The sequence below is a fragment of the Toxotes jaculatrix genome, chromosome 20, assembly GCF_017976425.1.
Source record: "Toxotes jaculatrix isolate fToxJac2 chromosome 20, fToxJac2.pri, whole genome shotgun sequence".
In the NCBI taxonomy this organism is placed as follows: domain Eukaryota; kingdom Metazoa; phylum Chordata; class Actinopteri; family Toxotidae; genus Toxotes; species Toxotes jaculatrix.
Genome location: NC_054413.1, coordinates 9,473,822 through 9,500,932, shown reverse-complemented (window position 1 = coordinate 9,500,932; position 27,111 = coordinate 9,473,822). Strand labels below are relative to the sequence as shown.

General features: G+C 42.9%; 1 protein-coding gene across 1 annotated transcript in view; it reads left to right on the top strand.

The window, feature by feature from the left end:
- The first annotated feature begins 17,893 nt into the window (after positions 1-17,893).
- LOC121200218 (solute carrier organic anion transporter family member 5A1) overlaps positions 17,894-27,111 on the top strand; it is a 74,742-nt gene continuing 65,524 nt past the window's right edge. The window contains exons 1-2 of the mRNA XM_041065362.1: positions 17,894-17,936; positions 18,430-19,904. Of these exons, the coding sequence (XP_040921296.1) occupies positions 18,944-19,904 (961 nt within the window). The 5' untranslated portion in view covers positions 17,894-17,936; positions 18,430-18,943. The remainder of the gene's footprint in view (positions 17,937-18,429; positions 19,905-27,111) is intronic.

Below are 27,111 nucleotides of genomic sequence, written 5' to 3'. Positions count from 1 at the left end.
CTGTGGGTGATGAAGCTAGCAGTAGGGTAGCGAGGAGAGGAGCTACTGTTACAGTACTCCCTGTTTCCCTCCACCCCTTCCTCCCTCCACCCCTACCTCCCTCGCTCGCTCACACACTTCTGTTTCTGCATCATTTCTTGCTCCCTCTCTTGGCGGTGTGCTTGCGTGTGATTGTTTCTTTTGTTAAATTGCCTGAAATTACAGCCTGGTTCCCTCTTTCCAGCAAAAAACACATGCAAATGCTGCATATGTGAGGCTCCGATAGACTGTGACCGTGTAATTCCCATGTGACAGTTGCCTCATGTTGTTTGGCTGCCCCTGTTGTGCCCGGGTCTATTCTCAGGCGAATGTTTCACTCGGTGGGGTTAGTGGAGTTGTGAAATGGCCCTGGGATGTCTCAAACTGATTCTTTAGGACAGTCGGACCACATGCTGCTATGACATTACTGACCAAAGGGAAGGCACATACTGGTGCTTTGCTGAATCAATCCAGTGATGCAAAAGTTTTTGTCATCTCAGATCTATTTGTCATTGCCAATTTTCTGCAAGCAGCTGTAGGCGCAATTGATATTTCATAGTTTGGGTTTCCAGAGATGAGAAGGGGGATTTAAATGTTAAATGTTAAAACACCAAGGAATGTGCACTTTCTACTGCCAGAAAAGAGCTGCATGTGTTCTCCCCGAGGGAAGGATTTACAACATATGGACACTGTACTCCAGCCACATGCGCATCCATGCACAGGCGAGGTGACCTCCCTGCCTCTAAAGATGTTTGCTGTTAGTCCAACTAATCCTAACTAAGCTGTCCATTTAGATGAACACTTAGAGGGCAGAGCTCATGTATGGCGGACATCGACCCTGCACTATCCCGTCAAGTGGAGATGTTTGCTTTCTCTCTGTTACTGTCGGAGAGAGGGGGAGGCAAGGGTAGGGGGAGGGTGGTGGAGTGTATTTGAGACCAAAACAGTCAGAAAGAATTTTAGTTCATGTAGCGTATGTTTGTAAGTGTGTTATGAACAGCAAAAGAGAGTGAAGAAAACGGGAGATCTGAAACCTCTTGAAGTGGATTAGCTAAAGCACTCTCGTCCTTTCCTCACCTACCTTGTTTCCTTCATCTCTTCTTCCTGGAGAATGCACAGTCACCAGCCGCACACGACAGCTAATGATTGATTCCCCACGGGCCATCATGAGAGTACAAGAGCGAGCCACAGAGTGTACTGTAACTCTGCAAACACACATGCACACCCTCACATCCATGGGCACATTGTATTGTATGCATGCAACTGAGGAAATGCACAAAAAACACTGCACATGCATGCCCCACACATATATTCATGTACATACACAGCATGCCATGTAGACACACACAAACACTCACGAAGTGATGGACAGAGGGGGGGCAGGTCAGCTACATACTCATCAATAGCTGTCAGTCACATTTAACAAAGCTAACAGCACAGAGACAAGGGAGGACAACTGCTTTATCAGCTAGTTAGTTCCCTCCTCCTCTCATCACCTCCTCTGCCCCACCTCGCCCTCTCTAATCACGGTAATGCTGCCGCTCTATTAACTTGTAGTCTGATTTGGGAAAACAACGTCACAGCTGAAGGGATTTTATGTGTGTGTGAGGCAGTAAAGGAGGAAGACTGGGTAGTGCTCTTAAGCCGTAATCTGTGCAAACTTGAAATCATGGCTTGTTGTACTTTTTGTGCTTCAGCCTTTTCCATTGTTGCTTCCTACACAACCTGTGGTATCTTGCAGTACTTCAGAAAATTTGTCATGTAGTTGTTTCATATCATATTTCATATATCATATTGTCGGAGCTGGCAGGTTGTTATGGAACAATGTGTCAATTGGTCCTCATGTTTGTCCGGGATTTACAGATTTACAGGTTGCTCGTGTTGCCTGTAGGGAGGAACTGCCCTCAGGACTAAAGTCAGGGAACAAAAGCCTCTTGTTGGCAGCAAACACCCCAGATTATTACTGCACATGAAAGACTGTAATGATATAAAGAGGCAGCTTAGTGGTCACAGAGTTGTCGATGTTAACATTTAGAATTTATCCTTGTCTTTTGAGTGAGATATTCAGATACCTTTATAAATCCACCAGGATCAGACCTGCAACATCACAACAACCAGGTGCATTTGGGGAGATGACACTGATGTCAGGGTCAATATCCTGCTCTTTCAGGGTTTAATTCTTTCCTTCCATAGCCTTTAATGATAGGAGCAAACCAAACAGGTTATATAGTTTGTGTTGCTATCAAAGCTACACTTCCATTGTTCATGGGACAATTGACCCTGACCCCAGGCACCTCCCAAAGGTCTGTAGGGTCAGAGGGGAGAGGATCATGACAGGCTCCGGGGTGTGGATGTTTAGCAACCACCTCAAGGCTTGAATGACTGTTTAAGCACCTGATGCTCTGCGATGGTGCCAAACGTTAGCGAGTGTGAAGCTGTAACGGTCTTAAACCTGCTCATCCAAGAGACAAGAGGCAATGATTCAGCAGCAAGTGTGTTGACAGTGATGGAGATGAAAACTGTGAAGGATGAGTCGGGCACTGAGTGCACTACCACAGCTAAGAGTATGTGTACTTCTGTTAGGTGTGTCATGTTGTGCGTTCCGTGGTGCATTGTCATTCAGTGTGTGTGATTGCGTATGCGTGCTCTGCCGCAGGAAAATAGAGTGTCTTGGCCCTGGAGCCGCAGCCGCTCACCCCACCCACCCCCCCAACTCTGAGTCATGATGGCTTTTTGACAGCAGAGATGGAAGACAAATGCCCCCCGTCCTGCTGAAACATTCATGAAGCCTTATGACCCTCTCCTCCACCTAATGTACCCTAACAGGCCTTTATGGCTTCCCTCTAGCCTAGCGCCACCTTAGTGCTGCTTCCTGGCATCTAACTTCTTAACACCCCGCCGCCACTGGTCTTTTGCGCCCCTTCAGCAGTTTGTCAGAGAAGCCTCGCCCTGATGAGTTTTCATGAGTCGACAAAGGATGGCTGCATCCGCTAACTCAGCTGCAGGTACATGGTTGTGTTGGTATGCAAACATCTCTTGCTCCATGTCTTTGGGGGCAGTTCAGGCTGACTTTGTTGTGTGCTTCCAGTTTCCCCCTGTCTTGTTTCTCCTCTCCTTCACGTGTGGTCACTGACAGTCTTTGTAATCGGACTCCTACAGGGATCGCATTGATCTGTCAAGATTGTCACTTTAAAAAAAGCCCCATTAGGGTTTAAGGTTTGACAGTTGATATCAACATCCTTTAGTGTTGTGACAGGTTGAAATGCACTGTGCACCATCCCCCAGAAAAAAGAGGTCAAACAGGGTGTAGAGTGGAAGGAAAGGGCTGTGAGAGTTGAGAAATCTTAGGAAAGAAGTTGGGAAGTGAGTTCAGGTGCATAATGTACTTTTCCATCAAGCCTGAGACAGTCAGAGGAAAGAAACTAAATTAAAAGAAAGACACAAAGAAAACAGTAAAGCTTCTCGTATTGAGCAGAATGACCTCAGCTTGTCATTGGGACTCGACACTGTGTCCTCTGTGTGTGTCCACCCTGTGTGTGTCCACAGGGAGATCTGGCCTGAGCAGTGTGTTTTACTGTTCTCCTGGCCTCCCCACTGTGTTTACCTCTCCGTGGTAAAAATGCCATATGCTAAATGGGCTTGTGTTACAGCTCTGGTTACTAGTCGGACCTTCGACCCCACACACACACACACTCCAGCGTCAAGCAGAACAGATATTTAAACCATATTCAAGCCTATAAAGTGGAGCTCCATTGATCTGTTTATGCTTTTTTAACAATCTCCAACACATGAGATTCATCTCGGCCGCAGACAATCTTCTGATGGTCATTGATTCATCTGGTAACACCAAACCAATTAATTAGTGGTGGCAATCATTGCTGCTTTTTGTAGTCAATCATTATCAGAGCATTAGCATTATCCATTTCAATTATGAAATAATGCAGCTCAATATATACTGTTTGGTAAAACAGACCGGTTTGTTTTAGTTTAACTAAATATTCAATACTTTAAAAAGACACAAACCTGTACTTAATACAAACTCTGCATCCCAGACTACATTATTGACGATGCTCTTATTGACTGAGGTAATAGAAGTCACAGAAAATGGCTCAGAGTCAGGATGCAATGGAGCCAGTCTATATCTCTGATAATGTGCATTCATCAGAAGAAAAGTGCATAGCTCTGCAAGAAATTTCTTCACATCAGGATTTATTTTCTAGCGGGGATATGGTGCCTGCTGAGTGTCTAGATGCCGGGTATAACACTCCTCCCTATCTTCTTTATTGATTTCTTGAAAAAAAAAACACATTATTCTATAAACACATAATTTTTGCAAACATCCATACTAAAAGCAGCAAAATCCTCTTTTCTCCAATTATTACAGCTAATTTCCAGTGTTTAGTCTTCGCCCCAAGAGTTTCTCAGAACTGCTACATCATAGCAAACCATCACACTGACATGCAACAAGGGATTTCCCAAATATATGCAAGAAAAATGCTATTACTTTTAGAGTTTAATGTACTTAAATGAGTCATCCAAAAATGTTTTTGCACAGGATTTTAATTTATGAAGTAAGGCACAGACGTAAAACTAATTTTAAAACAATATAAAATCACTGCAAAAGGCAGAAAGTGAAAATACTTCCAAAACATGATTTTATATTTTACTATGTGGTGACGGTGGGATAGATAGAACAGGTGATGATTGTAAGTATGACATCAGTGAATGATAATTAGCTTACCAATTAAATTATTCTTATGCACAAAAGGAAAAACACAAAGTTGCAATTAATTCTTATTTCTTTTGATTTTATAGGATACACTTAGTTGTTTTTTTTCTTTAAAACAAGCGGACAAAAGGAAAGAGATTCACTGAATGTAGAAAAACCTTCAAAATTTGTGCCCCTCAAAGCAACATTTTTCTATCCACCTCTGGTCCTTCTCTCAGTTTCCAACTCAGCTCTGCTGCCACACTGCTCCGTACGCTCCAGCAGCAGATCAATGTCTCTGAAATGGAGCCGACCTGCAGTCACATTAATGGTGCACACACATCATCTTAAAGGCCTCTTCCCAGAAGACGTTCCTGCTCACACTCTCACACATACTCCAAACACAGCAGCAGCCAGCAAAGGGGAGACAGAGGTCAATACGGGGTACTCTGCACCGAGTCTTGTTTAGCCTAGCCAGGCCTGCTAACAGTTAAAGGCTTACATTACAAAGTCCTGTTCATTAAGGACCCTGACAAAACCAGAGATAGTTCTCAGACATGAGGGCGTATTGGGGGGGGGGGGGGGGGGGGGGGGGGTATCGTGTGATCTGCATCTTCTCTGCAACAGGAAGCATCTGTTTTCTTGACATAAAAAATGAATCAAACACCTTTCAGCCCTCCTGTGTGTGTGCATGTGTGTGTGTGTGGGTATGCTGTATCACTGACCACAATACATCAATACTGGCACCTCTTACCCAAAAAGACTGAATAGGCAGCACAAAAAATGATCAATATCAGAATGAGAGGAGAGGAAAGCATGTGCTTTTTTTTTCTGTGGCACCTTCATGCAGACAGACACATGGCACCTTTCTCGGTCATAATCTCCTAAGAAGTGATAAGAAGTCACCTTCAAACAATATCTCTTCACAGCTCTATAGGCTGCACGTATCGTATGCTGACTGCTTCCATTGGAGTTCAAATTAGCTTCAATTATGAGCCTCTTATTTCTAAAGGCCCTGGTGGAGCTGAAAGACCTCCTCAGGGGAATAGGGTTTAGATGTGACCCTTCTTCAAACGCTGCCTCCTGGAAGCTGCGAGAAGGTCTCCTGAGTATAAATAAGTTGTGGGAGACTGGCTAATGCATGAATGGTATTCTCTATGGGTGATATAAAGAGTAATGGTTTGAGAATTACTAAATGACTGGTTTTGAGCTTCAGAACAAAGTGGTGGTTCGGTTTGTGTAGTGTGTGAAGTCAGCTGGCCAAAATAAACAGATTTTAGATTAAAAAAAATATTTTTATTACATTAATGCAATGATCTTTATAAAGAACAGGCATAGGATTAAAGATATCATGGATATTTTCATGCATATTTCTGTTTTCAGCTGAGGTTTTGCTGACTTTCATCAGGAAACCATAATTTGTTTTTGTTTTTTTGTTAGAAGCAACATTCTTTGTAGATATGTCAGCTTATTGGTCTGATACGTAGTTAGGAAGGATGCCAAGAATATAAAGTGCTGACTGAAACCCAAAACTTGGTCTTTTTTTGGACATTTATGTAGTTGAGGAAAGTCCTCATTTTCACCTCCCATTCAAATTCCCCCCATGTTGTGCTTTCTATCCTAATTTGAATATTTCGAAATAAAATTGTTTTTATGATCAGTTCCAACTGAAGGAATTCAATAAGTCTGCAAAAGCAGCAATCCTTATTATGAAAGTCAGATTGAAGAAAGCTCTACAGCCCGTGCAACTGAAAGTAATCCAGAAAATCAATCCACCTGTACTCCTCCTCTCTCTCCACAGAGCAGCGGGATTGGTTACACACGCTAATCATGTGTGTTGATTTCATCCCAGCTGCCAGCATGGAGGGCCGCGGCACAGCAGTTTCCCCTCTGTCCTTGCAGTGTTCAGACCCAGCGCCCTTATTGATCAGAATGAGTAAGTTAATAAGCTTTAGACTCATTCATCAGCAGGGTAGAGACTGGAACTGAGCACAGCAGGCTTAATCAAGTCATCAGTGCCCGTCAAGCATGAACACAGTAATTAAAGGAAGAGGGAACATGAAGATGAGCAGAGCGGTGTGGAGCAGGGGTCTATAGGGTCTGCCTTGGAAAGAGATAGAGAACTTCAGTGCCCCATTTATAAAGCACTGATTTATAAAGACAGTGGCTGAGGAACGACACAACTGGAGTCCTCACTCTTTTTATTTGCCATAAATAGCTCTCACATTCATCCAGCTGTAGTTAATCAGCAGCGGAAATACGATCAGCCAGGTGATCCAAACAGTGACCCGAGGACAGACAATTCATCCCGCCTTGAGCAGGCCAAGGAACAAAGAACAACAACCCCCCTCTCCCCTCCCCTCCCCCTGATGACACACACAGCCGAGGAAATCACCAATAATCGGCATCATCATCATCATCATCATCATCATCATCATCATCCTCGATATTTCACCACTGTAACAGAGCTGCCACATGAGGCTAAAAGGATGAGCTCATTTGGTTTTTCTTGGCGGATGGCTGAGGCCAGTCAGATTTACAGCAGCAGCTGTGAGCGATGATGCTCCTCCGCAAAACAAAAGCCATCAGTCCTGTCTGGAGCAGAGTGGGAGAAAGGCTAGGGAAACTCTAATGGGCTACAAGACCTGATTTAGAGGCTGAGGTGTGGGTCCTTGCTGTTGCCACAAAGGTAACTGTGTGTGAGTTATGCAAACTGGAGCTGCTCTGTGAGGTCAGGGTCACTCGTAATAGGCATCCTGCTTTGGAGGGTGTTTTAAAGGACGGGTTCACATTCTTTCAAGTCTGTGCAAAAATGCTGTCTTAAATTCAGATAAAGCTAATATGAGCCTTCAACAGTCTGAGATAAATCGAGTGAGTATGTTCCAAAGCCAGTCTTTTCAGCACAAATATCCCTAATCTGATATTAGTATTTGCGATACAAAAAAAAGCTCCTGTTTTCAGGTATGCGTTACCATTTCAATCCCTTCCAAAGACAAATTTCACTAGATAATCCAAAGACTTCTCTGTGAACTATTTTTATTTGGCAGTACTTTCTACTGAAGAAATGATAAAGCTTCTGTATAGAAAACCCAAAAGTATCTGCATGGCTGGTGTGACCTTTTAATGAGGAAGTACTTTACTTTCTTTCTTTTTTCTATGTCTCCTGCTCCTTTACCTTGTCAACAGAAAAACTCTTCTGCTTCTGTAACAGTCACTATAACGCCTCCTTATTCTCTTTTGTGTGTCATCCTTGCTGCAGTCCATGTGTTTATATGTAAGTGAGTGTATAATAATATGCAAGCAGTGAGTCTCACTCAGGTGCTTCTATCCCCCTGTGCCCCATTAGCCTTAAACCTGACCATTAGACTGTGCTGTCAACTCCTGTGAAAAAAAAAACACACACACCTAATGATGGCAACTCCCAGACTGAGTGTCCTTTAATTGTGACTGTTGTTGTCCTGTAACCCATCTCCTGTTGGATGCGACGCTCTGAGCAGAGAGGTGATTGTGGTGTGTGTGTGTGTGAGAGAGAGAGAGAGAGAGTGTGTTAGTTAGTCAGTGTATGTGGCCGGTACGGCCTCTGTGGTGAGGGAGCTGACAGGTAACATTAGCATCACCGGTGGCCATGGAAGCATAGAAGGGCCACAGAGGAAACATCCCATGCACACACACATACACACGAGTGGGAATACATGCACGCACATACCCCCACACACACACATAAATACAGTTTATGACACTATTCCTACTTGTTTAACTTTTTAGTATCCCCTCTGAGGTATATGCTCACACTAATGGTGTTCGTGTCAGAGCATTTTATTATTTGGAACCCAAAACCTCTTCCTTTATATCAATTACTTTTCCTTCTTTTTTGACACTGAAATTTTCATTGGGTTTTCAACTTTAATACAAATAACGTGACAATAAGAACAACATAAAACTCTTAAACAAGTGGGCTACTTGTTTCATTTAAATTGTTAACTTTTCAGATTTTTTGTCAAGAATATCTTCTTTCAGTTTATCCATTTAGCACATTTACAGAACAAAATCAAGCCAGCTTCTTACATAAGCATTTCAGTATATTTTCTTTAGCATTTCAAAGGATTGATATGTCCCATCATGTCTTCAGTGGTTGCATTGCCCCAAAAAGGCATTTGTTTTGTGCCACTGAGTGAAATATTTCACTGGATGATTTTTAAGATGCATGTACTCCAGTCAAATACAGTGAAATGACACAAACACACACATATGAAGGGACTTACTCGCTGATGTCTTGGTCTTTGCATTAATTGGTCCAACATCTCAATCTAAACTTTACCCTCCTCCCCTCACCAGTCTCTCTAATCACACAGCGCAGTGGACAGACTGAATACTGATCCCCCTCAGGGACTCAAACCAACAACCGCAATCACAACCTGCTTTACAACTCATAATTAGCACAGGGAGCACATCTCCCATTTGGCTCACGAATGCGAAACACACATTAAAAAAAAAAAAAAAAAGCAACACTATGTGCCTAAAGGATGCTGATAATCCTAAACATTAAACAGGAACACACACACACACACACATACACACTCCCAAGGAGCAACTCAATTACAGCACGAGTCCTTCATAGATCTGTTAGCTTATCTGATAGTCAGATCACTTGATCGATAGAGAACAACCACAGAGGGTTTATTTAAGCCTTCCGATCATTAATGTGGGTTCTGCAGTGCAGATACAGAGCAGAAGCGGAGACCTGTTGAAGTGATCCGACACAGCTTAGCAGCACAAACAAGGCGGGTGATTTTGTGTGGTAACAGTGTGTAAGGGCTTTTGCGAGAGGGGTGGGAGTTTGCGAACTAAATTTCTCCCTCACTTTATTAGATGCAGTGGCAGAGCTGTGCGTGCTCTCAAGCTTTTGCTCGAAGCAGTTTACAGTAAAAATCACTGGGTGTTCAGCCCGTCTCAGATAGCAGTTGCCCTCGCTGTATTGATCCCCATATAATCATTGACAGAGCAATCTCTGAATGACTGGATGGGATTCAACTGAAGGCTCAGCCCACTGATTATTTCTTTTTTTTTCATCCACCCTGTGCAACACCATCTCCCTCATTGCCTCAATAGCAGCACTGTGCCTCCCCAATTAATGGGTAACTAATAAATGAAATGAATGACCACTTGTTTCTCAGTCATAAAGGCCTGTGATGAGAGTGGCAGGCTCTAATGGCAGGCCTCTATACACTGAGGCACGAGACAGCACACTCCGGTGTTTGCGTTAAAGCGTCGTATAAAAGTTTGACCCTTTGTGTGGCATGCTTCCTGGCCCACGCCGGAGCTTACTGTCACAGGGCTAATTGTGCCTCTTTTTAAGTCCCTTTGAGACGCAGCACACTTCTCTTGTGTGTGGGGCGGAGGGGGGCTGAAAGAGAGACAGTCTTTTAGAGGGGTTTGGGGGTGGTTTGGGGGACAAGGAGGAGGGTGAGTATTGGTAATAATGAAGGAGCAGGCACGTATGACCAACAATGGATCCCCCGGATTATGGTCAAGACAAAGACAGTGTTGCAGTAATTACAGTGCAAACACTGCCGCATTGTGTGTGTATGCGTGTGTGTGTACTGACGTGTGGATAGAGGGGCAGAAGGCATTGCTCTATTAGCAGCTGTGTCTCAAGAACCAGATTACTGTAAGAGGAGGATGCGTGTGGGGGGCCAGAAGAGGGGGTGAAGAACAAGGAAAGAGAGACCTGGAGCTTTTGTGTTTCCTCTATGTTTTGTTAATAGTGTTTGGGGGGGGCAAAAAAAAAAAAAAACAGGTGGTAAAAACAGGTGATATTATATATTTTGATATTATCAACAAATCCTTTCTATTGGCATGTCTATTGGTATGTCTGTGACACTCACCCCCATTCATTCATACTAAAGACGTAAATATTTAAAAAACAGGAAATTAACATATATTTTGATTAAAAAAGAAATCCTAAGACAGCTGGGCTCTGTAGTTTTTAGCAAACATTACTCAAAGAGGAATAAGTTTAGTTTTTCGGCTTATTTTCAGCTGCTGATTTGGGGCATGAGTGAGTATTTGCTGCAGCAGGACTTTGTTGAAGCAAACCACAGTGCCCCTGTTCATCCTGTGCAACTGACCATGTCACCCAGTGCAACAACATAGATCATTTCTGAGTTTTAATAGTTTTCGAAGCAACAACAGAGTCCTGTGGGATGGGTCTGTCACTGAATTTCATGACAATTAAAATATATAGAGAGAGTATATATCGTTTAAACAGTGCTCATTTGAAGTATCCCACCAGTTTACCAAGCAGGAGGTCAAATCCCCCTCATGCCACCTAAAAAAACATGCAGTTAGAAAAAGGGCTTTTGTGCTTATACTTTCACAGCACACACATAACCCCATAAATCTGGTTCATGCTAAAATTTCAAACCGCAGCACCACATACTCAACTGTTGTTAAAACGCTCTAACCTTCTTCCACTTTACATCACTAGTGTAAAATCACCCTGTCTCTCTGGAGAGAACTGACAGGCCTGTAAAACTGGTTGCTGCGCTACCATCACAGTCAACTGATTCTCCCAAATCTGCAAGAAGAAACGCACTTAAGATTAGAAGTTAATCAGTTGCTCAGTTGGAGATTGATCTTAAGTCACCGTATGCATCAGGGATGATGCCATCAAAACTTTCCAAGCTGTCAGACTATGGCTTTTGGTCCCAACTAATCAGTTTCATTGAAATGCCCCTGTTCCTTTCATCCCCAATCCATCCATTCTCCCCCTGTCCCTCTGTTTCCCTGTGTCTTCTGTCTGCTCCTCTATCCAGCCTTCCTCCCAGTTTAGGCTGATTATCAGGAGTGGCCCATTTACAGTATGGCTAGAAGGTAATTAGTGGGATGAGCTGGGCAGAAGGAGCCTCTTCAGGGGTTAAGAAGGCACACGCTCAAGTACCCCTGGCTTCTGAAGACCAGGGGAGCTGATGTGTTTCAGGGTGGTGCGACAACAATAGGAAAGGGATTTCCCTTTAAATTTATCAGAGTAGGACCCAACCTGTTCAGAGGAAAAGGAGGGACAGTCACCACAACTTACCGATTTTCAATGAATGGCACACATTTTTCATTAGTTGTCCCTAAAAACTGTATTTAGTTACTGATCTGAGTTACAGTTGTCATAATCTGATGCTGTTTTATATATATATAGATATATATATATTTTAAAAAACCACATAAAAAGAAAACAAATTTTCTTACTCAAGGTTCAACAGACAGATCTGTCCCTTTTTTCAAAGTTTTGCGTCATAAAAGTTTTTGCGTACTTGTTCATTATCAGTCAGGAAGTGAAATCAGATTTGTTTACTGCTATCTTTGGCAAATTTGCTTCCTTTTCAAAATAAAAACAAACATATTTAATTATTAGCATTTCTTCTCAGGTGAGCAATCTTATCTGCTATATGCACAGATTTACCAATCATTGGCACAAGTACTGTGCTAGGTGGCTGGTGGTGATCACCTTTGCCCAGGGGCTTGAAAAATGCACACATACTTCACTTGGTAGCTTAAGCCTTTAAAGAGCAATTATTCCATTCATATGGAGGTAATTGTGTGCCATGAATATGAAATGTTTGGCAGTCCCTCCTTTAACATTGTGAGGGCTGTGTGGATGTTCTTGGAGGAGGACAAAGCCCTAAAGGTATGGCCCATTTCCATATGTGTTAGGGGAATTGAGATGGGCTTGAAACAGCCCCCTGTTTACAGTAAACTCAGGGACTCTTCTGAGCTTCTGGAAGGACAGATATGCTGAGTATGCAGCTAAACTGCTTTTTCCAACTCACAGCAGCAGGCCTGTCCCCCACCTTCACCCATCAGGTGTAATTAAACAGCATGTATTGAGATTATTTCCTTGCACATATGGAACCGTTTTAATCCAAATTATTCTGACACGTTAAAAGTCACTGACACTGACTTTTTGATGCATTAACTCTTACAAAATTGGGTTTTTGTAAAGCAGTGTATAGTAGAAATTTAATTAAAAATAATTACACACCAATGATTACTTTACATTGAGTTTAATGATATGTATTGAATTATAGTTATATTCCAGGTGTGTGTAACTGACTGCTAATATTCTGTATGATATATTAGAAACTTAAGTTAAATCAGTAAAGTTATTTTTAAATTTGTTTATTTTTTGCTTATGCTACAAATTATTTTCAGTTTTCTGTGTTTCAGTTTTCAAGCACAAAGTTCTGAGCTCCACTCAGCAGGGACTAATTCTCACAGTCTTCTTGTTAATGAAAGCTATGTGTTAACAGTTTTAAAGATCCCTACAGGGAAAGGAGCTGTTGTGCTTTTTTCTTAGCAAGGCACATATTTGTTAATGTTCTCATGATTTATTAGGAAAGGGACATTCAGTCGGCCTTTGTCATGGAGGGACCTGTGTGGAGGTCCACTCATTGGGTGACCCGGCCTACCAATCAGGCTGTTGGAGGTGATGGTATGGTTGAGGTTGATGGGTCTAGAGGAGATGGGGGGGGAGGGGGGGCTGAGGACTTTTGCATAAGCATGGGGCCCAATCTGCTGCGATTGCTCTGCACGGTAAGGGGGCCTCTGCAGGCTTATACTAGGGGTCTTTATTTCTGGGCCCTTGCACTTTTTAACACAATTACTACACCACCCTTCTGTGCTGATCTGCTTGCCTTATTCATATGCATGAGTTACTCTCTGGGTTGCATAGTTTCCAGTTGCAAACCCTTCTGAATGGATAAACTAATTTGGGGAGTGGTCCTGACTACAAACCACAGAGTTTGTCCACAACAGAAGAATACTGACCTTAGAAAGCAGCGAAAAGAGGACAGCTAATTTAAAAGGATGCCATTCCGGGAAGCAGAATGTGGTAAAACAGTACCACAGAGGGTTATAGTTCAAGCATAGAGTCCTCCTATATCTCTGAGTGCTGCTGTAAAGCCATTAGCTGATGAAGCTGTGCAACAGTCAGAGACAACTGGGTTGTTTCCTTTGCGTCTTTTCAGTAATGCAAAAACAGCAACGAGTCAAGGGGTCTTAGGATGAGGAGCCCACTGAAGAGTTGGGATTCATTATGTTTTTTTATGAGGCAGGTATCACATTTTGTCCTGGAATTCAGGACCCCTGACTTCCAGTTACAGATGCACACACCTCAGCGTCTGCTGTTGTTGCGTTTTCCCGTACGTTCTTTGTTGCACATGATAGCCAAGGCTACGTACAGTAAAAGGATGCTGCATGTGGACGTGAACTGTGGGGGATGGGAATGTACAGTATATTTCTGAACACGCATATCTGTGTACGTTTGCACATGATTCCCTTTAATAGCTCCACAGGCAGACACGGCGAGCTGAGAAACAGACGGTGTTTCATTAGTGATTCCTGTAATGTCAATAAAGTTGGGATGGTTAACAGGAAGAGTGTGGGTTGGAGCCGGGGGGGAGACCGCCGGCCCAAGGCCACGGGAGGTGTCGGACCAGGCTGTAGATGATGATGATGATGATGTCATCGTCTATCAGCTGACAGGCGGTGATCTCATGAGCACAATGTCTTTGTAAGAAGCACTTTGACCAGACATTGTAAAGTCTGAATCTAATGTGTGCAACTGTTCTTAGGAGAAAAATTAGTAGGTAAAATCAATGGCATACTGAATATCATCAACTGTTGAATAATATATGGTGCCAAAGTGGGAAAAAATATCTTTAGACAGTTCCAGGATTTGTATGTATCCAGTTTAAGTTTTACATTTGCATTATATTAAAGACAAAAAAATTCAAAGCAGTGGGCAAGCTTTTAAAAACTGTAAAAAACAATGTATTTAAAGGAGTACTTTAAAAAAGAACGCTCAAAACTGATGCAGCAGAGGGAGAGGTACCCAATTCCCATAATGCAGCTGAATACCATGTTTTGTAAGATTGTGCCCACTTGGTACACTCACATCAACCCAATTCCTTTCCCAAAGATTGTAATGCAGTTTTCTTTTATTTTTAAAAAAAATAACCCATTCTGAGATAACCTCAAACAGATCTCTCAAGAGCCACAGGAGACATCATGCAACAGTTTTCATGTGCTGAGTAGCACTCAGTCTCTCGGTAGAATGATATAATGAACACTGTCGGTGCAATCTTGATGTAACCTGCAAAACAGTGTTTGTAATTCAGTGATGTCACCAACCTAAAAGCTGCTCAGACCTCTGCTCGATGCTGAGAATATTGAGGACAAAGCACCATCTATTGGCCATCAGTAATAATACCATCACACCCCCAGGCCCTGGCTCCATTGTAAGAGTTTGTGCACTAGAGGGTGGTGTTGTATTTCTCTCCTTTGTGGAATCAGGGGCTCAGTCCAGTTCACTGCTGCATCACATTATAAAAAACTACTAACAGCATTACAACCGAGACATATTCTGCCATTAGTCTGAGTTTACAGTTTCATTGACTTTTCTGTCTGTAATACTTTATCACACCATATTTATATTTTCACAGTGGAGCATTGAAGTGTGGCTGTACAGAGTTATCACCAGTTCAAGAGGGAATGATCAGTTTGTGTAACACCAGTCTGAATATTGCTATACAATATTGACATTTTAAATAGGTTTTATTTCTAACCCCTTATGAGCGATAAACTCTTTATTACAGTGGTTCTAAATATGATGCTGTGTATTTTATTGGTGGGTATACGAGAAATGCAATGTGACAATTATAACAGCTGGCAATGATTGTGGGAAAATGTTGAAATGAAGGAAAGCTTTGTAGCAACCCTCCTGTTAAAAATGCAGGCATGCTCGTCCAGCCTCTATTGTACTAATTCACTCTTTCACATGGGAAGTTTTCTGTTTGTTTTTCTGCACCAGAGACAGACATGTTTTGTTCTTTTGATAGTCGATGGCATTCCATCCAAATTCTTCTGAAGCCGTACTGTACTCCATTGAAACTGTTTCTGAGAAGGCATGAACATATTAACCTTTGGAAAAGGCTGCTCCTGTCATCTGTGAAGCCTCCGCTCTCTTACTCTCTGTTTTAAGAAAGGTCATGGGCTAACTAAATGTCCCTGGGCTAACAGGATAACTTTACTATCTCTGCCAAATCCTTGGCATTTCACTGGCCAAAAAAAAAAAAATCCGCTATGGACAATGAATATATACAGTAAGCTGCATATTCATATTTTTCTACTTAAACTATAAATACCGTTTTACACACTCTGAAATATTTCAAACTAGTTTCACAAGCATGAACAACTTACACAAAAATAACAAACAACAGAATTAGAGTTTGACCTCTGTAACAGAGGTCTATTATAGCTCTACTTGCAGAGGTGCACCGGTTGTACTGCAAAACTAATTCAGAGCCATTATCTCTTAAACAATTCCTCATATCCCTTTGTGCTGTTGTGTAGTCATGGTGGTTTGTGGTATTGATTAGCCTGCAGTGTGCTGATAGCCAGAGACAAAGATGAAAAAGCCTTGAACAGAGGCAACAGAGGCAACTATGATGGACCATGAGCCTTCTCATTGATTCCTGTGGGTTGACTGTTGAAAGACAGTCATTCTCTCTTAGACACCAGGGAGATGGCAGACTGCATAAGCCTGCACACTGTGGGGGAAAAAAGGCTTATCTTGAGTGTCACTTTAGGACAAGAAAAGAAAAAAGAAGTGTTTTTAGTGTCTGAAGACATCACAAAAACAGTGGACATTTGCTCATGCACGCTAATTCTGGGTGGTAAAGCTGACATTTGACATTCAGGCCTCTTTCAAATGCTATTGCTCCTAGGATGGACCAAGGAGGAGGAGCAGGATTGATCACCCTGCCCACCTAGTCCAGGAAATGAATTAATGACCTTGGGGAAAGTCATCCATCCCTTTGACAGGCACTGGGAGCCAACTCTCTTTCTAATTCTCTCTCTCTTTTTAATTCGTTGTCAGCACAGATATTTTCCATTCTGTCTTAATTCAGTAGGATTTTACCACTAGGGGAAAAAGTTAATGTTTATTCAGACAAATACAGTATCAATACTTTACAATTGCATTTTGCCATATTGTTCTTTTTACCCAATAAATGTACTCAGTTGTGTTGCAATGATCAGACAAAAAGTCAAGTGCAATCATGATCACAACACCATTAATTCTGTACTTTTCCTCCTCAAAAAGTCTATGTGTAATTTACATTAATGTGATTGTAACTTGCTGTCTGCACCATATGATATGCACGGATCTGTATATGTATTTTCCTAGTATCTCAATACAATCTTCAGTAACTGAAGCACTTTTCCTCAGTTACTGTGAGGGGTAGTAACCTCTGAAAAAAGAAACTGACCCCACCACATTTTATACGATTTATTGCGTCAGAGCACCGCCGGGGCACAGAGCCCATTGTCCGTATGAGCTTGTGACCAGTCAATCACTGCTGGGTCAGCAACGGCCCCAGCTGTCCAGATGACGTAGTGAACTAAACAAGCCACCATATGGGCTGAGGAGCATGTTGGTAAATGAAGTCCTCGCGGAGCTGTCATCCAAAGCAGCTGAGTAAAACTATGGATGCAGCAGCGTTTCCAGATATACTCAGCGTGGCTCATGTGTCAGAGAGTCGTTGTTACACAACGCAGTTTTGCATATAATTAAAAAGAGGATGTGAAACATACATCAGGTGCTCTAAAGAAACTACAAGTCCCACTGTGGCCGCTGTGGAGAACAACTCACCCCCCACTATTTGCTGCGTTCACGTTGCGTTCTCCTCGTTGGGTTTTACACCATGACTTCAAATGTTGTGAATAAGACTTGTTGTGTAATAACATAGCACCCAAAAGAGACCAAGAGATGGTGAACATTGTTTTTATTTACATTTTTAGAATTTAAATAGTACAATATTACGTTGAGTCATGGACATTCGTCCATTAGTTAGTCTTCATTGGCAATATTATTCATGGATACACTTGTCACCAAAGTTATTTGTGTAATCATTGCCTTTTTTCCACATTCAAATCTATTTTTATAATTTTGTAAGTTGTTGAAATTAAAATTAGACATTTTCCCATATTTTTTTTTCAACTTTTTTCATGGCCCTAACTCTGATTTTAACATTTTTCCGACAGCCATTGAAGGCATCACTTACCCACCACCAGCAGCAGCAGTCATCCGCATCAAACAGCTTTCATTCACTGAGTGGCCGATCCGTAGAGAACAACAGGCTACCTCCCTCTGTCCTGTGTGAGTATTACAGCCGTCTTTACCCGCAGCCTTTCCTAGAAGTTATGTCAAATAATATTTGCCGGCGGTTTTTTTTTTCTTCAAGGCTGAGACTAATTGTTGCTTAATTACAGAATATGTCTCGTGTTGAGTAGCGTTTTTTTAATTTCTTTCCAAAGTAACGACTGAGACATTTGTGGACAGCGTGGTCTTTTGTTCTCTTGGTAAATTTCTCGTTTTGACAAAGGAAAGCTGGATGTTTTTTTTTGCCTTACCCGCTGCGACAGTTTGACACCCGTGCTATTGTTTATTTGTGTATGTTATTTGATGTTTTCTTCCTGGAGTGTTTTTCTTGTGTTTAGCAAAATAAAGCGACATGAAGGGACCCGTTTAATCCAGTCTGATCATGAAGTGGTTAGATTTTTGTAGATATACAAATGTGTCAATTTTGGCAGTGTCAACAATTCTCGACATTTGTTTATGTTTACGTTTCCTGTTATTATTTCCTTTCTAGGATGCTGCACAGCTATGGGACAAAGAAAACAACAAAACCCTACGAATCCATGTTGCTATCTAACAAAGAGCCATAAAATCAACATCCACATGGGATCTTAAATTAAGGGAACAGTGTGAGGACAGCTCATTTTTTGTTATTATGTACATTTTTTTATTTACTTTATAAGCCGTTTATTGTGAACAAATAACTCCATAGGCAATATTCTGAAGTGTTTATTTAATGACGGGTCAGTCAAGATACCACTATTATTGTTTAGGGTCTTGCAAGGATATTTTGGCCCTGATGTGCAGTGGTAGAGACTTCTTGTGACAGAACAGTGCTGCTGTAAATAGAAATGTGGAATAAAACATGCACATAACCAGAGGGGTTCAGTCCGCCCCAGTCCTACTGGCAGGGCAGAGTCTTACCTCCAGTACCCAGCCTTGCAGCAGCTTCAGTGTGTCCTCATGTGGCACTGACTGACTTGTCAGCACAGCCAGGAGCCGACCAAAGCTAAAAGTCCAGCTGCGCCATGACTTCATCAGACAATGATGAAACAGGGAGTGACCTGTCTGAGTCTCTGGAGATCCGTGAGCTCCAGGACCAATACATGGACCCAGAGAACTGCTTTAAGTCCAAAAGCTTACCCATACTGAACGGGCCCTGCCAACCGGATCGTAAGGCTGCGGAGCCTCGACTGGTCAACACTACCCTCGCCTGCGTGGCAGTGGACGAGAGCAGCGAGCTCCAGCCAAAAACCCCGGACTCGAGCCAAGCGGAGACCCCCTCCTCCAGGACAGACTTCTCCCCCTCTGTCTCCAGCATGGTGGGGCTCAGCAGCTCTCTGCCTGTGGAGGGCCACAGGGCCGCTGGCTCTGGAGGCAAAAAACTTGGTTTCTCTCTCACTCGCCTCATCCACATCCCGGCCAGGAGGTATGTGCGGGTCATCCTGAGGGACTCGCGCTGCTTCCTGTTCTGCATGTGCTACCTGACCTTCATTCAGTCCCTGATGGTTTCGGGCTACCTGAGCAGTGTCATCACCACCATTGAGAAGCGTTACAGTCTCCGAAGCTCGGAGTCCGGCCTGCTGGTCAGCTGTTTCGACATCGGCAGCTTGCTGGTGGTGGTCTTCATCTCCTACTTCGGCGGCAGAGGTCAGAGGCCGCGCTGGCTGGCTGTTGGTGGTGTGGTCATCGCTGTAGGGGCAGCACTGTTTTCCCTGCCCCACTTCATCTCACCACCCTACCAGATCCAGGAGGTGAACTCATCAGCGGGTCATGAAGGCCTGTGTCAGAGTGGCAACAACAGTGGACGTGAACTGCTGGACGTCGCATCGTGCCCTCGCGACCAGGAGGGCAACGAGCACAACCTGTATGTGGCTCTGTTCATCTGCGCCCAGATACTTGTGGGCATGGGGTCAACGCCAATCTACACCTTGGGGCCCACGTACCTGGACGACAATGTGAAGAAAGAAAATGCATCTCTCTACCTGGGTAAGTCAACCTGAATGTACCATACCGGTTGCTGAACACGAGGCTAGATTAATGGTTTGTGTAAGCACTGTAGTCAGAGAGAATAAATCAGTTCCATCCTGTGATAAATTTTATTTCCCTTGCTTGTAACTGACATTTATAAAAGTGAAGGAATTATGCTGTAAGACAAAGCAATTAGGGGGTTTTACACAAGCCTGACTCGCTGAATTTATTTGAATAAATACAGATAACAAGCTGCTTTTTTCAACCTGAGCATTTTCACTAGTCTTGCTCCGCAGTGCAAACTCTGCAAGTGTGGTGTGTGTGTGTCTGGAAGAATGCAGAGATGTTCTTGGGTTACATAGTTAGCGGTCTGTAACACAATTAGTGTCAATTATCCCTTTAGCCCCTTCTACAATTATGGATTTTTGCATTTTGATAAACTTGGAAGACAGCATCTAACTGGTTTGGTCTTACTGATGTTTACCAGGATGGGCATGTGAGTGTATGTATACCTGCAGGTTTCAACAATGCACTCATCCCCACAGCCTTCTGTCCTTTTGATTTAATCTCACCAGCATGCAACCTTTGCACCGCACTGAGGTAAATACAGAGACTGCAAAGTCAACCTTGGGCTAGAAGCGCATGAGAGAGAGGAGTGCGGGGTGAGAAGCAGAACTGGGTTGCTTATGATTAATGGTCCAGTATTGTCTGTGTGTATGTGTGTGTGTGTGTGTGTGTGCGTGTGCGTGTGCGTGTGCGTGTGTGTGTGTGCGCAAAATACTGCTGTGTCCTCGGGCTTGTGTGTGTGCACAGACAGCTGGCAGCAGTAGAGCAACATGCTCTCATGTTTAGCCAGAAAAGACAGGGTTCTGCTCAGTTTTCGTGTTAGCAGATTGTTTTCTATACTCCTGTACTACTGCATTCCTACTTAAATCATTCAGACATTTATTCAACATTTAAGGTATCATGTAATTTATCTGGTATGCTGGGGCTCTGCTGGCTTTAATGGTTATTCTCCAAATGACTGGCTATACATACATACTGCATACTCTACATAGCTCATAGAGTAGATCATGATTGCAGAAGTAATCCCTCTCTCTGGCTGCACTCTTTAGTTGGGTTATTGGGACATGGGGCACCCCTTAGTCTGGTGCAGTACCTCACACAGATGGTCACTGTCCCACTGACCTTTGTTTAGGGCTGCACCAAATGATTATTTTCATCACGAGCTGTGATTTATTTATTTTTCATTAATCCGTTATATGTTAATGTAGAAAACATTAAAAAAAGATAATGGAAAAAAGTTGCTTTATAAATTACTTAAATTTCATTGTGATCAATTAGCTTTCAGTTTAATTGACTAATTATTTTAATGTGTGTGTCATTTGCATTTGTGGACATCTGTCTCTCTGCCAGCTTTTTTTTTGTTTGTGTTGTGTAAATCTGTGTGAGGAGAAATGTTTGCACTCTGTTGTACAGAGATGGTTGCACAGCATTAGCCACAGTGCTGACTCCAGCCCTTCATCACAACATTGCACAGCCTATGGAGCATATTTGTTGTCGAGCCCTCTCGCTGCCTGCTCTGCTGCCCTCGAGACCCAGTATTGATCAGATCCCTGCGTCACAGGGAGCCAATGCAGCATAGCTATTGAACCAGACAGAAAAACGAGGAGAAAACAAGCCCAAACAGCAACTAGCTCTGCCCCTCACCTTAGCAAGGTACTCCAGACCAGATGCATCAGAGTTTGTAAAGCTCACTGAGTCGTCCCCTCTTACAGATATCCCCAAAAAGCAGCACTTGTTCCAGTGACCTTGATGGCTATTTTCAGAGGACTCACAGAGGGATAATCTGTTTCGTTCCAGCAAATCATTGTTTGGGGAAAAATACAGAGACATGTTCTGACATGTCAGAGTGAGCAGATAAGTATGGAAAAATGTCCTTCATTTGGTTATCAGATACTCACTCAAAATAACCGTGGAAACTGAGCCTCAGTTTGATTTTTCAGGTGTTTTGAGTATATTTTTATCTTTGACATTCTCCAAGGCACGCTGTGGCGTTTGGTTCAAGAATGAACCTCAGGTGAAGGAGTCCAGGCAGTGCTTTCTTTATGTTTATCATTTTGTTTTTACGCTAGTTTGAATTGAACCCAAGAGGCTGTACAGTAAAAATTAAAATGACATTGGCAAATGACATGGAATTCTTTAGTTCACTTATTCAAATCCCTAAAACACATCTATTCTTTAACACGTTTAAGAAACACACAAAAATGTCTGCTATATCCATTCACCCAGAAACCCCCAAACCCATTTCTACGTTTTCCCAACTTAATTTGATAGAGATATAGGCTACCCATATCTTGAGGAGGCTTCCCCCCAAAGTTACCTTGCGGTGGTGTTTTTTTTTTTTTCTTCCCCCAAACCTATTAATGTAAGCCCCATCTCAATTTGCACTGGCTCAGAGGGGAGGAGTTGCTTGCTTTTGTAGGACAATGACGGGTACTTCTGGTGCCCTTGGAGAGAGAGGACGAGTGTGTAGGTGTGTGTGTGTGCTTGGTTTTTGTGAGGATGTTATCTTTGTGTATGCGTGCATACACAGTAGGGCATTCCCTCTGACCCATCACCCCATTTCCCAGCCCTGGCCCCGCGTCACTATGGTAATGTAACAGGCACAGCATCTGAACTTTACCTCTTGTGCTATAGTTTGTGAGTGAGTTGTAAAATTGGCATCCAGTTGACTTGGATTTGTGGATCTCTTTTTAGGATTTCTATTTTTTTTTTTTAATCCTCTCCGTAACAACTGTTGGCTCAAGCCTTGAAATAGCCACGGTGGACACATTTCCAGCTCCTTTCTTTTCTCTCTTTCTGCTTCTGAGATTTACAACATACCATTCTTGGTGTTACTATGGTGAACGTTTGTCTGTGCCCTTCTCTGAGAAGCCACTCCATCTTGTGTGAAGGTGGCTCGTTGCATTAGATGAGCTCTCAGTCCTTCAGTTTGCTAACAGTTCCTAGTAAAAGATAAACTGAAAACAAACGTACTTGAAACTCTTCTGAGCTTCTTTTTCCATGTATGTCTTTAGTCTCTAACAATCTGTCACCATCTCCATCTGATTTGGCAACACAATGACCCACAGATCTAAATGGTCAATAATCTAGATTCTCCTCATTGATTTGTTGATATGTTCCACACTTTAGACATCGGCTGTGACCTCCATTTTTTTTTTATCCGATGGCCTCTTTGATTTACAAGCTAATGATGCTGAGAAGCTGTTATTGATGTGGGATGAATGGAGTGGTCAGGTCTGATTAAATTGCTGTCTGCATGTCCATATTACCTTTCAGAGGAGGCACATGAACACGGCTCGCGGGAAAAAAAAATACATCTGAAATATCCACTGTTATAACCCTTTGTTTATGCACTGTCGTCCTTTTATAACCTTTTTATTGTTTAGACTTTGCTGCCTCTTTGCATTCAAAGATGCCACACTCTCTACATGCAGGATAAGGTTAATTAATTCCTCCTGGCCAACACCGTCTCGCTGCCTCTGCATTAACTAGTTTCCAACACAGATGACTCCAAACTACACACACCAGTGTCTGTTATTGGTTCTCGTGCATTAAGCAGGGGCTTCTGACGTAGGTCCTGCTTGACACATTGGGACTTTAGAGGACTGTGTATTTACTAAGGAGGGAGAAAAATAGGTGGTGCCCACATTTAGGAAGAGTGGAGCTTTGACACCCACAGGGACAGCCTGAACAGTGGTCTTGTCTGCGCTCTGATGCACACAGACACACACTCACATGCTCGCATAAGCACAAGGGGTGTGTTCTCTGCTCTCTCCTCTGACAAATTTAGAAAGAACAGTTGCTCTCAGTCTCTCTCCTGAAGTGTGTGTGTATGTGTGTGTTTTGTGTGTGTGTAATGTGTAATGTGTAATGTGTGTGTTCCCTGCAGATTAGAGGAAAAAAAAATAGGAATGAGCATTTAGTTTACAGTCAAGCCTCAGTGTTTTTATTTTTTGTGATTCATATCAGTCGTGGCCCTGGCACGACCTTTTCTGCGCTCACTCAGTCAATTTCATTAAATAGTGTGTCCTGTTCTGCTCAGCAGCAGCCAAAGCAAATGCAGAGTGTGCACGCAAAGAAGCAAACACACAAGTCCCCAGAGATCCTGCCTTCTCCCCACTTCTCTCTCTCTGCCCCCTCCAGGCTGACAGATCGCATTTCAGGGATTGGTTAGGTACTGGTTTGGCCCCCGTCAGAGGCTGGCACTCATATAGAAAGAAGGCTGGTCCTGTTTCATCACTGTCCCCTTGGCTTATTCTCACAGAGGTTTTAAATATCGCTGCCCCCTCTCCCTCTACACGGTCCTGTTGGCCAGACAGACCCTCAGGGTTACTCAGCAGCAGGCGACCTTTATAGCTACAGACTGTAGGGCTGCCAGCTCAGACTACTACTACTACTATGACTCCCCTGTGAACCACTGACCCCCCTCTGTGGAGGATCCTGTGCCACTGATGACTCTGTCTGTGCTTTAAAATCTTTTACTGTTGTCTTCACTCTCCACCAACTTGAATTCCTTACAATAGTCTCTTAAATCAGTCAAGAAGAGTAGGAGTGATGGAATAAGACAGAAAAAGTTCAGAGAAGTCTGGGAGTCCGTTTGTTTCCAGAGGCAGGGGTCTTAACAACTGTAGTGTAGTCATTGCTCAGCTTCATTGGCTGATGGCTATTTTTCAATACAGTGGCCAGGTTGTTTTGACAGTGTGGGAAGGTTCCTGGGGAAATGCCACAAGAGGTTTTCATGGTAGCAGGAACGCTGAGAAACCTTTTGTTTTCAGCAATTCAGGAAGAAAATGGACATATTTTTCTTTGTTCTTGCTCTTTGGTCCATGTTGTCCCACCACAGCGTCCTTGATCCCTTGCTGTTTTTGGTTGGGATTAAAATTAAATAGTGCCCCAAAAATAGCTTTGAAGTGCTTCAATTGTTAAAGCATAGAAACACCACAGCGTATTGCTATTTCTCATACTTTCGGAGACATTTACACAGTAGAGATCAGCTTGAAATAGAAAATATAATTCAAATTGTAAGAGCAATTAATTTTACAGCTGGGTGGTTTGGGTGTTTGACCAGATGTTATATGGTAACTGCAAAGAACTCAGGACCTCAGAAGCTTCCAGTCCCACCCATGAAACCATGAATCATAATTATTGAATGTCTTGGGGGATTATATGATCAGCTGAACAGCATCTGTCAGTTTGGACAAATTGCAGCACCTTATTCACCAGTGAATCCGGTTCACATGTAACTGACAACACATATTAATGTGACATCTGAACATGCAAATAGCACCTTTGTTTTCCACAAACAAGAGGCCACTTCATTTGAGTTGTCCTTTGCCTTTTCATCTCTGTTGGCTGAAAGCGCTCAAAAACCTGCAGCCTCTCTGTTCACTTTTCTCTGATTAAGCTAATCAGCATTGTGAATAGAAGTATGCCCTTCCTTTGCCTGTTGTGTCCAGTCAGGAAATGAGTTGTTGTCAGTAATTGCCAGATGCGTATCTGTTGCCAGGGGCTCAGTATGTTCTGTGATGGCTATCAGGGCAGAGGGTACAGCTGCTAACGGGTACTGTATTCCCAAGAAGTCAGAAACTCTGCCTAAGATGCTTTGGGCTTCACAACATATCCAACCTGCATCAACTCTCAGTGGATCAAGTAGTTACATATACTGAACAGAGACAGCCTGTACATCCACGTCAAGCTGAATTATATTCCCCTCTCTCGCTCTGGGACATCATATCTACTCTGCTTCGTCTGCCCTCTGTTTTGGGTCAGCCTTTGGGGGTGTTGTTTTGCTTCAAAGATGTAAAAAAAAAAAAATTCCTCCGTTCTAGTGTTATGCCCTCAGACCGGTGGGCTGGCTATTGTTCTCCTTGACCCCTGTGCTGCAAAGATGGAGAATGAGGGAGGGCTGCTGGAGGGAGAAGTGGTAATGGCATTTACATAAATGTAAGAACATGTGGAGCGCAAAGAGTTGTGGTATTTGGAAAATAACAATTTCTTCATGAATATGGGGATAGTGTTAAGAAATCTCTTCTCCATATGAACATACAAACAGATTTGCTCACTAGAGCAATGTTGGTGAGAAAATTAGAGCATTTCTTTTATAATATGAGCTTCATCTATTAACATGTTTATACACTGGGTGTCGTTTCTACATGAATATTTTTTTTCATAAATCGGGGGTTTGTCCCCTTCTGACCTTCAGCTGTTGTTCTACTGTGCTGGCTCTACATAGCAGACCCATCTGTGTTGAGCCTCCTGGAGGGACAGGCGCCAACTCTGAGGGAGATGGATGGCACTAAACGTTTCCTGACCTCACCCTGTGGGATCACTGCTGCACGCACAAACGCGCACACACGCACGTTCACAAACACATTCAGACGTGCGGAAAAAAATAATGCACCGAGACCAAAAATGTACCCTGACAGGCATACAGACCAGGGCAGATTTCGCTGTGCACATTCATTTGTCTGTCACAGCAACTCTGCCAGGCTCTGTTATGCCACTAAATGTAGCGTTAAGCTGGTTGTGCATTATATAAGACGGGCTAATAGGCTAACATGTAATCGCAATATAGCTTACTTGGAGAGACAGTGTTTTGACAAGAGTCATTCGCAGATGTTTGTGGATGTTTGCTCATTGTTGGAAGTTTGGGAGAAAATGTCTAATAGATTAATAAAAGTACACAGTAGGACTCTTGTAAAGCCTGAATCTAATTTTTTTCTGAGCATTCTGGTAATTCTGTAATGCTTATGTTTTTTCAGGCTTTTGTTCCTGTGCGTTTTACATTTTTGGGGGCCTGGTTGTTGGTAGATGATCCAGGGTATGAATGGGGAGAGAGCAGCTGTTGAGCGCTGCCAGGGTGCTTGCACAAGGGGCATGTGTGCATATATGTGTGTATGTGCACCTTGGGAGGTGGGGGTGGGTGAGGTTTGGGGCTTTTGGGGGGAGGGGGACTTTGTGTTGCAAAACGTACGCTTAGTTTTCCTGCAAACATGTAGTGGTATTTGAACATCTGTGCCTGTGTGTAGAGACTGCAGAGAAGTCTGACCCATCAATGTCAAGACTGGCTTCACTGCTGTCACAGTGTGTAGGAGGCACCACTGCTGCAGAACAGTGTATTGTGTCCTTTTCTTACCATTTCTTACCTTCAATAATACCA